The sequence below is a fragment of the Synchytrium microbalum genome, assembly GCF_006535985.1.
Source record: "Synchytrium microbalum strain JEL517 chromosome Unknown SmJEL517_scf0003, whole genome shotgun sequence".
NCBI classification, from domain to species: domain Eukaryota; kingdom Fungi; phylum Chytridiomycota; class Chytridiomycetes; order Synchytriales; family Synchytriaceae; genus Synchytrium; species Synchytrium microbalum.
Genome location: NW_022158352.1, coordinates 1,050,033 through 1,061,309, shown reverse-complemented (window position 1 = coordinate 1,061,309; position 11,277 = coordinate 1,050,033). Strand labels below are relative to the sequence as shown.

The following is an 11,277-nucleotide window of genomic DNA, read 5'->3' as shown; positions in this document are numbered from 1 at the left end:
GCTGTTCTGTGCTGCTGGATAAAAGTCGCAAACGTCGACTTCGCAGACAATCAACTTGACTTGAACAGGTTGCATGTTGAAACTATACGGTACTAAACGTAACATTTGTCCCGTAATATTTAGATACGTGACGCTCCAAGCATCGCCTCATACCACTGGAATGTCACCAAAAACACCTTGGACGAACTCCTGGGGCTCTCCTTCATCTAGCCATGGGGAAGCTCATGGAATCTCGTCATCGTCTGGAACATCTGCATCTCAAATCCGGAGCAGAATAGACGCTCTCGTCACGGAATTGTCAAACATTTACGAACACCCAAAAGTATTAAAGCCCTTCATGACAGATTGGCTTGAACGAGCCGCTGCAGAGAAGCTACCCGCTGATACTCCAGAGGGTGTTAAATATGTCGAGCAGGGATGTGTGAGCTTGGGAGTGAGGTCAGAGGCTCGTTTCTATCACGTTGAGTCAGGTATGCCTTGGTTGTCAGCTGTTGCTGTTGCAATGGAAGTCTTATTCAAAACTGTCGTCTAGACTACTATGACTGGTCATTACAACGCCGCTGCATCAGATTACAAGCACCTTCCATATCCCATCTTTGCAAATCCGTAATAATGGAAAACACACATCACAATCCAACAGGAGATACACTAGATCCAACCAATTCAAAGTACTATTGTGTCATTGTTCAGGTAAGCCTCTCGAAATTTGACCCTTGTTGTGTTCAATTCTAACCCTCAACCCCCATTCCATAGTATGTCGCGAAACTAAACACCCAAAAGCTAATCAATTTCGTCTACACAATGAACAAATCCTCATCCAAACCCTCTTCAAAACGTGATTTCAATCTACGGGTTGCTGATGAGGCGCTTACAATGACAATGACAGGACATGAACAGAATGGGGTGTCGCCTATAGGCATGAAGACTGCGTTGCCGATTATACTTTCTGAGAGTATTACGAAACTTCAGGTATGGCATTCGGAACATTGTGCTGTGATGCTCAAGCAAAGACGCTTATCGATGCTCAACTTATAGCCTCCTGTGCTGTTTCTCGGTGGCGGCCATGTTGACTGGAAGCTCGCACTGCCAGTCCAAGACTTTATAGATAAAACTCGTTGCTTTGTAGTAGACACTTCATAGAGCAAAACTGTAAACTAATGGAGAAACCCATTCGCATACAACCATTCCCGCCATTCAACGAAATTTACATCTGATAATTGCTTAAATTATGAACAAAGTAGCTTTAATCTCCTAATACATCACGGGCTTCAAAAGCCACGCATCCCTTCCACTACTTTGTGGTTTACGATCCGCAGATGGTCCCTTTGTCAAAACCGTAGCCCGTTGTGCCATCCACAAAGGCACCACATCGCCCCTACCCTCTCCTGCTCCTCCAAAACCAGGCGTGGAGCCCACTACGATTCCACGACCAGATACTTTTGTACGCCACACACTTCCACCAGCTGCTCTGATAATCACTTCTCCTTCACACTCTCCTGCTCTGTGTGGTCTAAACGTGATTTCAGACCAAACCGGTATCCTGGGCGTTATTTTCATACGTCCTGTAGATACATAGAATGATGTCGGTGCTGTAATATCTACAGTCATAGCTCGTGTTATCGATGTAGAGTTATTACAGAGACATATAGCAATCACTTTGGTTCTTCCTACAGCGACGTCATTGAAGGCTAGTTGTTTACATGGGTTACCACCATAGGTAACACTTAATGCTTCAACATTACTACTCATATTTACAGAGGACGCTAATGAGGGTGTCCAGCCCGTCGACGTTGATTTAGACCCGATAGATGCTTTAAGATTCGGCAGTTGTTGATTTTGATGTTGTTGCTGTTGTTGATAACGTTGCTGCTGCTGTTGTGGTTGACGGAAGACTGGCACTGTAGCTGTTCCTTCTAACTCAATAACCACTAGCCGACCATTACAACGAAGATGGAAGGTTTGGGAATACTGTCCAGCCATTAATGGATGGAAACTCAACATCACCTCGGCCCGTTGCATAGCTTCTACCCTTCCACTTGCATACGCAAACACGAAGACATCTTGATCAATTGCATGTTTACGCGTACCTGCGGTACCGTAACGATTATTATTCCTATCAGTTGTCCGTCCAGATGCAATTGTCGATTCACAATGTGGCTTGCCGATTGACGAGACCTCCCAGTAAGCTGGTTTTATAGTTGGGTTTTGTATTGACAAGGTAACTCGACCGATAGATCGATATGATGTCGGTGGGAAGCCTACGTATGTGGTATGCTGAGGCATACGCGGTGGGGCGGTCTGCCATGGTTTGATTGTAGATGGTGCTCCGCCTAATTTACCAGGCAATATCAAGACAGGATTGCGAGTAGTCGGATTGTTTAGTCGACCAGGGACGACATCTGGTAATACACGATTCGGTATTGTCATGGCATCGAATAAATCGGGAGGCGGCAGCTTATCTGATCGAGACACAGGAACGGGCTGCCTTTGTATCTCATGGGTTTCAAAGACCGTAGGACTCTGATGTTGAGATGCCGGCTCTGTAGGCGACTGGTACAATGGAGCCCTGACTCGTCTAGATCCTTTCGGAGTGACGAGCTAATTGGAGGGCATTAATTAGTTTGCCAACGGTTATAGAAAAGGACGGCAAGACGATTTAATTTACCGTTCCAACTGAAGGAGTGGCATGGACAGTCTCAGCAACTCTCTGTACATATCGTGCAGCTGTTGGTGTGAAGGACGGCTGCGAAAAAAGAAGTTTAGACTCACACGAATGATCCTAATCATGACAAATAACAGTACATACCCTATTTTGTATATCCGTTTGGCCCTCCAAGCTGCCCAGTTTCCCAGATAGAGAAGCAAAGAAGGTTCCAGGAGAAGGCAAGCTCAAGGGAACTGCCTCTAGATTAGATAGTTTACTCGTATGCCTTGGTTCACTTTTCGGTGTTTTAGCAGCATAGACGTTCTCTTCGTCGAATGTTTTCGGTAGTGGCAAAAGATCGTCTTCACCCAATATGGACTGATCATCATGGAAGGACGACACAGACAAATCGCCATCACTCTTATTGTCATCCAAAAACGACATTTCACCTATTCGCACAGTGATTGGTATTCCACAACGGCAAAATTTTCATATGGTAAGTTGGCTTTTCGAACTTACTGGCTGGCCTAAAATCTTCATCTAATATGCTCCGGCCATCACCCAAAATGTCACTCTTTAGAATAGCATCCATATCTGTGAAAGCGTGTAACGGTTAGACCGGGCGCTGGTGATGCAAAAAATCCATACAACCGTTGACTCACCAGCTTTCAGTGCCATAAACTCATCATGGACATCATCATGGACATCACCCGCTTCGTAGTCCATACCAGTTAGCATTGCTAACGGCCCAGGTCCTTCTAAAGCCTCAAAGGTATCATCTTGCCCGTCCTGTTCCTCTCTCGCAGAATGAAATTCTTGGAATGGAGTTCCGGAAAAAGGACTGTGAAGCTTGAATGGTGTGTGTTTACCTAGTTGATTGAAGGCGTTAGCTATGTGCATTTAGTTTTTTCCACGAAACGACCTTCATCTTACTGGGTAGATCAAATGGGTCGGTAACAAATGTTGATATCTTGGGAGTCTGTGGTGTACTAGTTGTCATCTTTGGTTTAGATGATGCTGGCGATGGTGTGAAAATACTATGAGGTTGTCGTTTCGATGATGCTGTCAGTTTAGGTGTCGAGAGTGCCTTTGGAGTTGAATGGTTTGGTGCTCTCGCTAAAAATTTGAAGAATGCTCAACAAAAAAATGCCTCGTATGTCAAGATAACACCCGCTTACGTATTGGCTTACTGACTGGAGTGCCTCGACTACGAGCAGGCCGAGAAACCGCAGGGACTTTGGGCAGCGATGGAGGCTCTATGAACGTGTCAGTTGCTGAGTTAGTCGTTTACGGAAGGGCACATTCACATCAGATAATGTTACCAGCAGCACGTGCAACCCTTGGCGCTTTTGATATTCCTTGAATCGGGACGCCTGTAATCATTTTGTGTGTTATTGGTTCTACATGAAAAACCGGAGGAGATATCAATAACAGACAGTGACTTCAATGCAGGTGGCATTTTTTTGGTTACCACATACCAACACTCTTACTCAACCCTTCCTTCTTGACACTAGACCCATTCTTCTTGTTATCCAGCATCGTAGATACTTCTGGAATCAGTGCACGACGACTCGACGTAGTAGACGGCAAGAATGCATCGGTGCCGAGTATGTATGGTTCTGCCCTTTGTCCAGTCTTCACACGAGAATGATCCAAGGTACGATTTGGAATGTTTAAAGCGCCGTCTAGAAATGAGGGTGATTGGTTTCGATACATATAGACGTCTTGTGGGATGGATGTTTATTCACCATGTCCAGAGTCCGAAGATAGCTCCAAAGTTTCCAAATCTGGTCCATTCTCTCCAAAGATCTCAGATAGTTTGGCGTCATCTACAAGAATTCAGGGAACTCGATAAGCGTTCAAAACAAAACAAGCGCGAAGAAAACGTACCATCAGTTCGATAACTAAAACTGTCGAATCCCGATCGAAAACTAATCGTCTTTTCCATTACGTTCTCGTTGAATGTTACTAGAAAGTTCACAGATTCAGTAAATCAATTCACAGATTCAGTAAAAAAATTCTCTAGAATCTTGATTATAACGATTACCTTTTCTATTACGAGCTACTTCACCATCATCATCGCTCGCACCAGGCGAAACCATATCCCGTCTGAAATCCATCATCCTGTCTTTCGAATCTATCCCAGAACTAGATGCAGATGATAGCTGCGACATAGATTTGTAGAGATCTATCACAATCACATTGTTGTGAGGTCCTAGGGGTTTCTTGCTTCGACACAAGCAAACACCCAACCACCAAAGCAAGCAGCAGTGAAAAGAACACATACATTGGTAGTCACCAACATCATCCTGATCTCCTTTAGTCTTGACAGCGTCCTGCACCAAGTCAGTTAAATGTCCCAACGAAAAGTGCGATGTTGGTGCAGTGTTGCGCATCTTGTATGAAGAAGACGATGGTTCCAGCGTTGGAAGTGCATTGCGATACGGGAATTCCTTGGATGATCCTGTTCGTTCTTGCCTAGTTGTGTGTTGTTCTTCATTGTCTTGTAATGTGGTTTCTTGCAGGGACTGATCAATTCGAGCAAGCAACGAGGCAAAGTCGTCGTCTACTAGAGTTCGATATCCGAGTTGTTTTTTTGCGGATGATGGTGGCGATTGTGCCTCGGGATACGACGCTGTCAGCATCTTGGATTTTTGTTTTGATTTCGAGTCGATAAAGCGAAGCGTGTGAAGGACAGGACAGAGTATAAACAGTTCCGTGCTATATACAATTACATAAGAACTTCTGTTTAATTTAACAAGATATATACATGTAGAAATGACTAAAGCCCTGCTTGAAAGGAATGTCGACTATATTCTACTTTTTCTCTGCGATCTTTGCTTTCAAAGCTTGAATATGAGCCAATACCTGTACAAAACATATTTTCATTGGTTGTCCTTGTATTTAACACGTTCTGCGGCCCTTCATCACGTTCCAAACTCTCACACGTACCTTGCCCATGTTGGAATTTTCAGTCAAATCAGATGCTTCAAATTTCAATGTCCTATTCAGTCCAAAACCAGTTTCTGCACGCATCAGGTAGTTGTTGATGTTTTCCTGTTTGAAATTGTAAGCAAAAGGATAGCATCGTAATAAAGTTGTTTGGAACTTACAACGTGATTGAATTGGAACTTTCCAGTATTGACCTTGATGGGATTTGAGACTCCCAATGCATTGACCAAACTAGAGATGATATGATTAGTCTGCGTCCACAATGTCCAAAAATGTAGAGGCGATCGAACGTACTGGCATAAAAGGACACCGTCCTTGAGTAAAACCTGCAAATCTTTGCTTCCATCATTGATGCCAGAATCACCCGTCTTTTCAGCAATCCATGAACGGATCTCGCCTTCAGGTCCAGCTATTTTTGGCGATGTGAAGGCTTGCGGTGGTGCACAAGTTTCAGCTGCTGGTGTGCTGGGCTTAGAGTTGAGCGGAGATCCACTAGCACCTTTCGTTGGCGAGACACCTGCTCGGGATGGTTTCGGGGGTGCGGCAGCACCTGCTGTTGGTGACGGAAGAACTGGTGCTGCTGTCAAAGTTGGCGAAGCTTGATTTACATTTATAGGTGGAGTGCTCGTTCTCGATGTAGATAATCTGCCTTGGACACTATTACTCGATGGTGTGGTCGATGCTGCTTTCTCTACTGCTGCGGCTGCGACTCCAGCTAATGCTTTGACTGATCCAGCAGTCGTCCCAACCATACTAGTAGGTCTTGACTCAACTTTCCCTACAGGTTTCGTCTCTTTCACGTCGGCAAGGCTAGTCGGTGTAGAGGCCGGTCTTGGTGATGCCATTGGGCTTGCAGTCCTAGAGTCTCGAGAAGTGCTGCTTTCCTTGACATGCGATGATGTCTCCTTCACAGACTCTTTGACGGGCTCCTTTGCGATCTGAGATTGTTGCTTTATATGCATTGATTCTCTTATCGGTTCTTTTTCTTTGACGGGTTCTTTAGCAACATCGATACCTAGACTAGAGCCAGAAGGAGCCTTTTCTGGTTTGGTAGGTAGACTGTTTGGCAAATTGTTTCCTGAGCCGCCTGTTTTCTTCAATCCAGAGAGCATGGCTGCAGGGTTCATTCCCATCAAAGGATTAACACCTCCCATATTACTGATTTTCTTTCTGAATTCTGCTTCAGGATCAACAGGAGCGGCCTCAACAGCCTTTTCACTCTCAGAAACCTTCTCCAAATTCTCGTCCTTGGGACTCAGCATATCCGAAGATCTTTGCTTTCGTGGATTTGGTCTGGCTTTAGTTATCTGCGACAGCAGTAAAAGTAATGAGTTCATGCGAGAGAGAAAAGCCTAGTAAATAGAGCAACGTCATCAAGAGACTCACATGTGTCAATTGTCGTCCAGACGACGGAAGTGCCTCCAAACTTGGATTTGCAGCGGCTGCCTGTAGATCATCGACTGATTTCCTCAAGTGTTCATTACTCTTTGTCAGCTCATTCACTTGATTCTTTAGTGCCTCCGTCTCGGCTCGGACAGATTCGACATTTATTGATTCCTTTAGTAATGGGTGCGATGGATCTAAGATAGATCAGACGTCCGGTTATGTCATGTCTGACATGATGAAGTTCCAAGATGTCCAAACAAACCAATTTGCTTTAACGCGTCTTCCAACTCATGTACTCTTGTTTTCAGGCTTGCGATCTCTGCTTCTATATTAAAAAGAATATTTGGGTAAGACTCACTTGTGGTCGAATATACTTGTCAATGTGTGGTTGCAACGATTGTTTTTGAAAGAAACGAGATATTCGGGGGTGGGCGCGACAAGGCATCGAGAAGTACAGCTAGAAAGTGAATAGACGTACCTCTAGCAGAAATAATATCCGACTGATCCATGTTGTAAAACTTGAACGGTTCAAGGAACCTGAGTTTACTGAACTTTTGGATGTCAAAGAGGACTCGAGATCAACAACGTGAATGACAGCCACAAAGGGAAGTGGGACCGGAATGAGTATTTGCAATAATTTCTAAGTATAATATTGAACAGTATGCAAACTACGCGACTTGGTACAAGATATGGTACAATATTTTTACGTTCACATACATTCACGTCGATTCAGAGCCAAAGAGCATTGTTGAATAAATCTTCTTTTCCTTGCTCTTGAATGCTTCGTGAGCTTTTTTAACGCTAGCCAGTTCAGCTCGTATAGTAGAGTCATTGGGATCATACTAGGACGAACAACATCAGTTCTGAAATCAGGCAAAAGAAAAGCAGTCAATCGGATGTATACCTTGGCTGCCAACTCAAGATACGAGATCGCATCACCGAAAGACCCTAAGCCCTTCTTTGCCTTCGAAAGACGAAAAAGTGCCTTGACATTTCTTTGATCCATTTCCAGCACTGCTTCACTAGCAATCACAGATTCTTCTAGCTCGTTATTGTTCAAGCGAGCTGCAGCTAGGTTTGAGTAAAGCGCAAGACGAAGAGTTCGGATTTCTGTCTCTTCGTACGGCGTTGCACCCCACGAATACGATATTCGGTCTAGCGCCTTTGCGTATATGTGTATGGCTGAAGGATACTGCTTGTCTCCGTAATGTTTGTTTGCTTTTTCCTTCATTGATTTGGCCTCTGTTATCCTTTGGCTGATTGGGTCGTGTGGCTAGCAGAGAAATGAGTTGAGGTTCATTTACTGTTCTCATGGTCTAGTTTTTGCTTACCGGTGTAGCACTGAGAATCTCTATTTCAAAGTACAGGGTGGCATTGGGCTTGATGTGAGGTGCAGATCCCTTAGCTCCATACGCTAACAATGGCCTGAAGATGATGAGACACTGGCATGTGGTTGAGCAACGCGGTCAACTAACAAAAGGGTACCTAAATCAGGACCACAAGCTAGCATGGATATTTCACCGGCTTTCATGGTCGCGACACCCATATCCCATCCCTTGATGACTTGACCTGTATTGTAGAGAGTAAGTTATAACCAACGACATGTTGAGAGGGTCCGACAAAGCATGACGTCTACCTTGCCCAATTTTGAATTCAAATGGCCTATTCCTTTGCCTACTTGAATCGAATACTTTTCCATTGTCAAGCATCCCAGAGTAATGAACTAGGTTAGAAAGAAATGTTTGTGATGTTGATTGATGTTGATGGATGGGATAGATCCGACGCGGAAATAGCGACAATCAAGCTTACCTGTAACATATGTTCCATCTGGAAACGAATCTCCTTCTCCTTCCTTGAGTACCTTCTTTTTTAAGCTTCCGTCAGAAATCAGGAGCGTGAAGCCTTTTTCATCAATAGGCCCTCCTGTTTTAGGAAGATCCTCCTTGGAAGCCTCATCATTCTCCTTGTTACTGGCTGCTATCTCTGCTTCGATTGCAGCTATATCCATCTGTAAGTGGTTGAAGCTTTGAACAAAAAAATCGAGGTTCGATCTATGCCAACGCTTTCACAGTAGCAAAGCGTTTGACTTTAAGATGGCGGATCCCTCAGTCGTGATATTAGAAGACGCTCAGTCTGCTCAAACTGATCGTGAAACCACGCATCAACCTGAAAACGACCAACATCAACCCCAACCAACCGAAGTACCAGCTGCAGTTCCTGAATTGTCAAAGTCAGCGAAAAAGAAATTACTCAAAGACCAGGCATGGAAGGCTAAAAAGGATGCCAGAACTCAAAAGAGGAGGGACAAGAAACAGGCCAGGAAAGAACTCAAAATTCAATTGAAGGCTGAAGGTACTTCAATCTCTCTGTATTTCGCATTGGTTTCAACGATGCTTATATGCTTTACGTGTTATAGGAAAGGCTTTACCTGCAAGCATGATGAAGAACAGGCATCCAAACAAGTCCAAGCAGCGGCCTTCTCCTATGGTGATTGCTATTGACTTGTCCTTTGAAGACTTGATGACTGACAAGGTTTGTCATACTGCGAGTTTGTCGCTTTTTCGCTATTTGTGTACTCACATTTTTCACATAGGAGCTACGTTCCTTGTGCAAACAATTGCAACAAGGATACGGAATGAACAGAAAGTCTGAAAGGCCTGCACGAATGGCACTCACGTCTCTAGGTCCCAAACTTACTGAAAGATTAGATGAATCGTACGCGTCATGGAAGAACTGGAAGGTTGGTTACCTGAATTCTGAATATGCTTCAGCCAAAACCAATCCTAGCTTGTGAGCTCACATGTTGACATTCAACGACCTAGGTCACATCAGACAGCAAATCTGTCTTCGAGCTATATGAAAACGAAAAGCTTGTCTATCTCACGGCCGACTCGGAGAACGTGCTCACTGACCTGGACGAGTCCAAAGTCTACATTATAGGAGGAATCGTTGATCGAAATCGTCACAAGGTTCTCATTTATATAGATGACGAAGTCGTTTTGTTGCCCAATACTCACCCTCGCTCAACATACTTAGAACATATGTCTCAAAAAGGCCACAGAAGCTGGGATAGCAACAGCTCAACTTCCCATAAGTGCATTCATATCTATGGCAACTCGTAAAGTGTTGACTACAAACCAAGGTGATGAATGCGACATACCCCATCGTGAAATCAGAGTATACTGATGTTTTTTGGTCGTATAGTTGTTGAGATCATGACAGGATACTTGGTGACCAAAGACTGGAAGAAATCATTCACAAAAGTCATTCCAGAACGAAAAGGTTGGACTGCTAAAGATAGTGACAAAGATAGTGATGGTGATGAGCCAATGGAAGGAGAGGGAGTAGCAGAAAGTGATGGTGAGGAAGTGGATGATGACGACGGTGAAGAACGCGAAATTGATAATGATGACGATGAGCCTCGAATTGAAGGATCGGCTGCTGGTTCTGAAGAATAAAGCATGAAAAACATATAGGACGCCATTTAGAATTGTATATATAACATAAATACAATGTTCTCCATTCAAGTTCGATTTCAAAGGTTTGTACTACACCCCACACTTTCACCCCTTGGCCATCACGGAAAGCAATTTTGACATATTAGCATATAAAGACAACCGGTAAAAAGCAGTCAAAATGAAGCTCTACAACTCCAACATGTGAGTGCTTCCGTTTTGCTCTTATTGAGATGCATGATGCAAATGTTTTATGTATTGTTGCGGACATTGGCAAAAACGTGGGATGTCTAGCCGTTTTTACAGGCAGATGGCTAACCAGTAGCCGTTTTTAGGTCGCCCTACTGTGCTAGAAACCGTATCGTCATCTACGCCAAGGACCTCCCAGTACAGATCGTCAACGATGTAAGCCGACATCAGATTTCACCTCACTCAGCAACATCAAATTGAATGTCAACGCTCGGTCGTCTACAAGCACTCTGCTGATCCGTTCCTGATTTATATCCACACATTCTCACCTATTGTTATACATAGGGATTCAAATTACGAACCCCAGAATTCAAAAAAATCAACCCCTTGGGCAAGATCCCTGCTCTCCTCAACGACGATGGAAAAATCATTATGGAGTCAGAAGTAATCAACGATTACTTGTGTTCTGCTTTTGAAGGAAAAGGTGTGGGCAGAACCTGAGTATTGTCACGTATGTTACCAATCTCAAACGCTCTTTTCTTGTCACCAGGCCCATCCTTCATTCCAAAAGACGCATCTGCACGTGCCATCAGCAACACTGTACGTTCTCGCCTACGATCTTGCAACTTGGAAGAATGACACGTCACCAAT

General features: G+C 44.1%; 5 protein-coding genes across 5 annotated transcripts; 2 read left to right on the top strand and 3 right to left on the bottom strand.

Moving 5' to 3' along the window:
- Positions 1–73: 73 nt before the first annotated feature.
- Positions 74–1,140, top strand: AIM10 (proline---tRNA ligase; the record flags this gene model as incomplete). The annotated part of the gene is made up of 4 exons (XM_031166983.1): positions 74–470; positions 533–690; positions 754–969; positions 1,036–1,140. The coding sequence occupies 4 exons, from the start codon at positions 74–76 to the stop codon at positions 1,138–1,140; spliced, it is 876 nt and encodes a 291-aa protein (XP_031027228.1).
- A 111-nt stretch (positions 1,141–1,251) lies between these two features.
- SmJEL517_g01054 (uncharacterized protein) lies at positions 1,252–5,289 on the bottom strand (the record flags this gene model as incomplete). Its single annotated transcript, XM_031166982.1, has 13 exons — positions 1,252–2,598; positions 2,666–2,743; positions 2,807–3,093; positions 3,164–3,238; positions 3,307–3,513; positions 3,578–3,760; positions 3,835–3,900; positions 3,967–4,044; positions 4,123–4,329; positions 4,393–4,473; positions 4,535–4,612; positions 4,692–4,832; positions 4,932–5,289. The coding sequence occupies 13 exons, from the start codon at positions 5,287–5,289 to the stop codon at positions 1,252–1,254; spliced, it is 3,186 nt and encodes a 1,061-aa protein (XP_031027229.1).
- Positions 5,290–5,461: 172 nt separating this feature from the next.
- Positions 5,462–7,491, bottom strand: SmJEL517_g01053 (uncharacterized protein; the record flags this gene model as incomplete). Its single annotated transcript, XM_031166981.1, has 7 exons — positions 5,462–5,512; positions 5,597–5,701; positions 5,758–5,827; positions 5,891–6,903; positions 6,983–7,176; positions 7,245–7,307; positions 7,461–7,491. 7 exons carry the CDS (start codon positions 7,489–7,491, stop codon positions 5,462–5,464), a joined length of 1,527 nt encoding a protein of 508 aa, XP_031027222.1.
- Positions 7,492–7,701: 210 nt separating this feature from the next.
- Positions 7,702–8,990, bottom strand: SmJEL517_g01052 (uncharacterized protein; the record flags this gene model as incomplete). Its single annotated transcript, XM_031166980.1, has 6 exons — positions 7,702–7,824; positions 7,887–8,255; positions 8,314–8,396; positions 8,468–8,551; positions 8,619–8,705; positions 8,792–8,990. 6 exons carry the CDS (start codon positions 8,988–8,990, stop codon positions 7,702–7,704), a joined length of 945 nt encoding a protein of 314 aa, XP_031027223.1.
- Positions 8,991–9,075: 85 nt separating this feature from the next.
- SmJEL517_g01051 (uncharacterized protein) lies at positions 9,076–10,440 on the top strand (the record flags this gene model as incomplete). Its single annotated transcript, XM_031166979.1, has 6 exons — positions 9,076–9,334; positions 9,399–9,514; positions 9,576–9,722; positions 9,805–9,951; positions 10,019–10,124; positions 10,187–10,440. The coding sequence occupies 6 exons, from the start codon at positions 9,076–9,078 to the stop codon at positions 10,438–10,440; spliced, it is 1,029 nt and encodes a 342-aa protein (XP_031027224.1).
- Between the last annotated feature and the right edge of the window lie 837 nt (positions 10,441–11,277).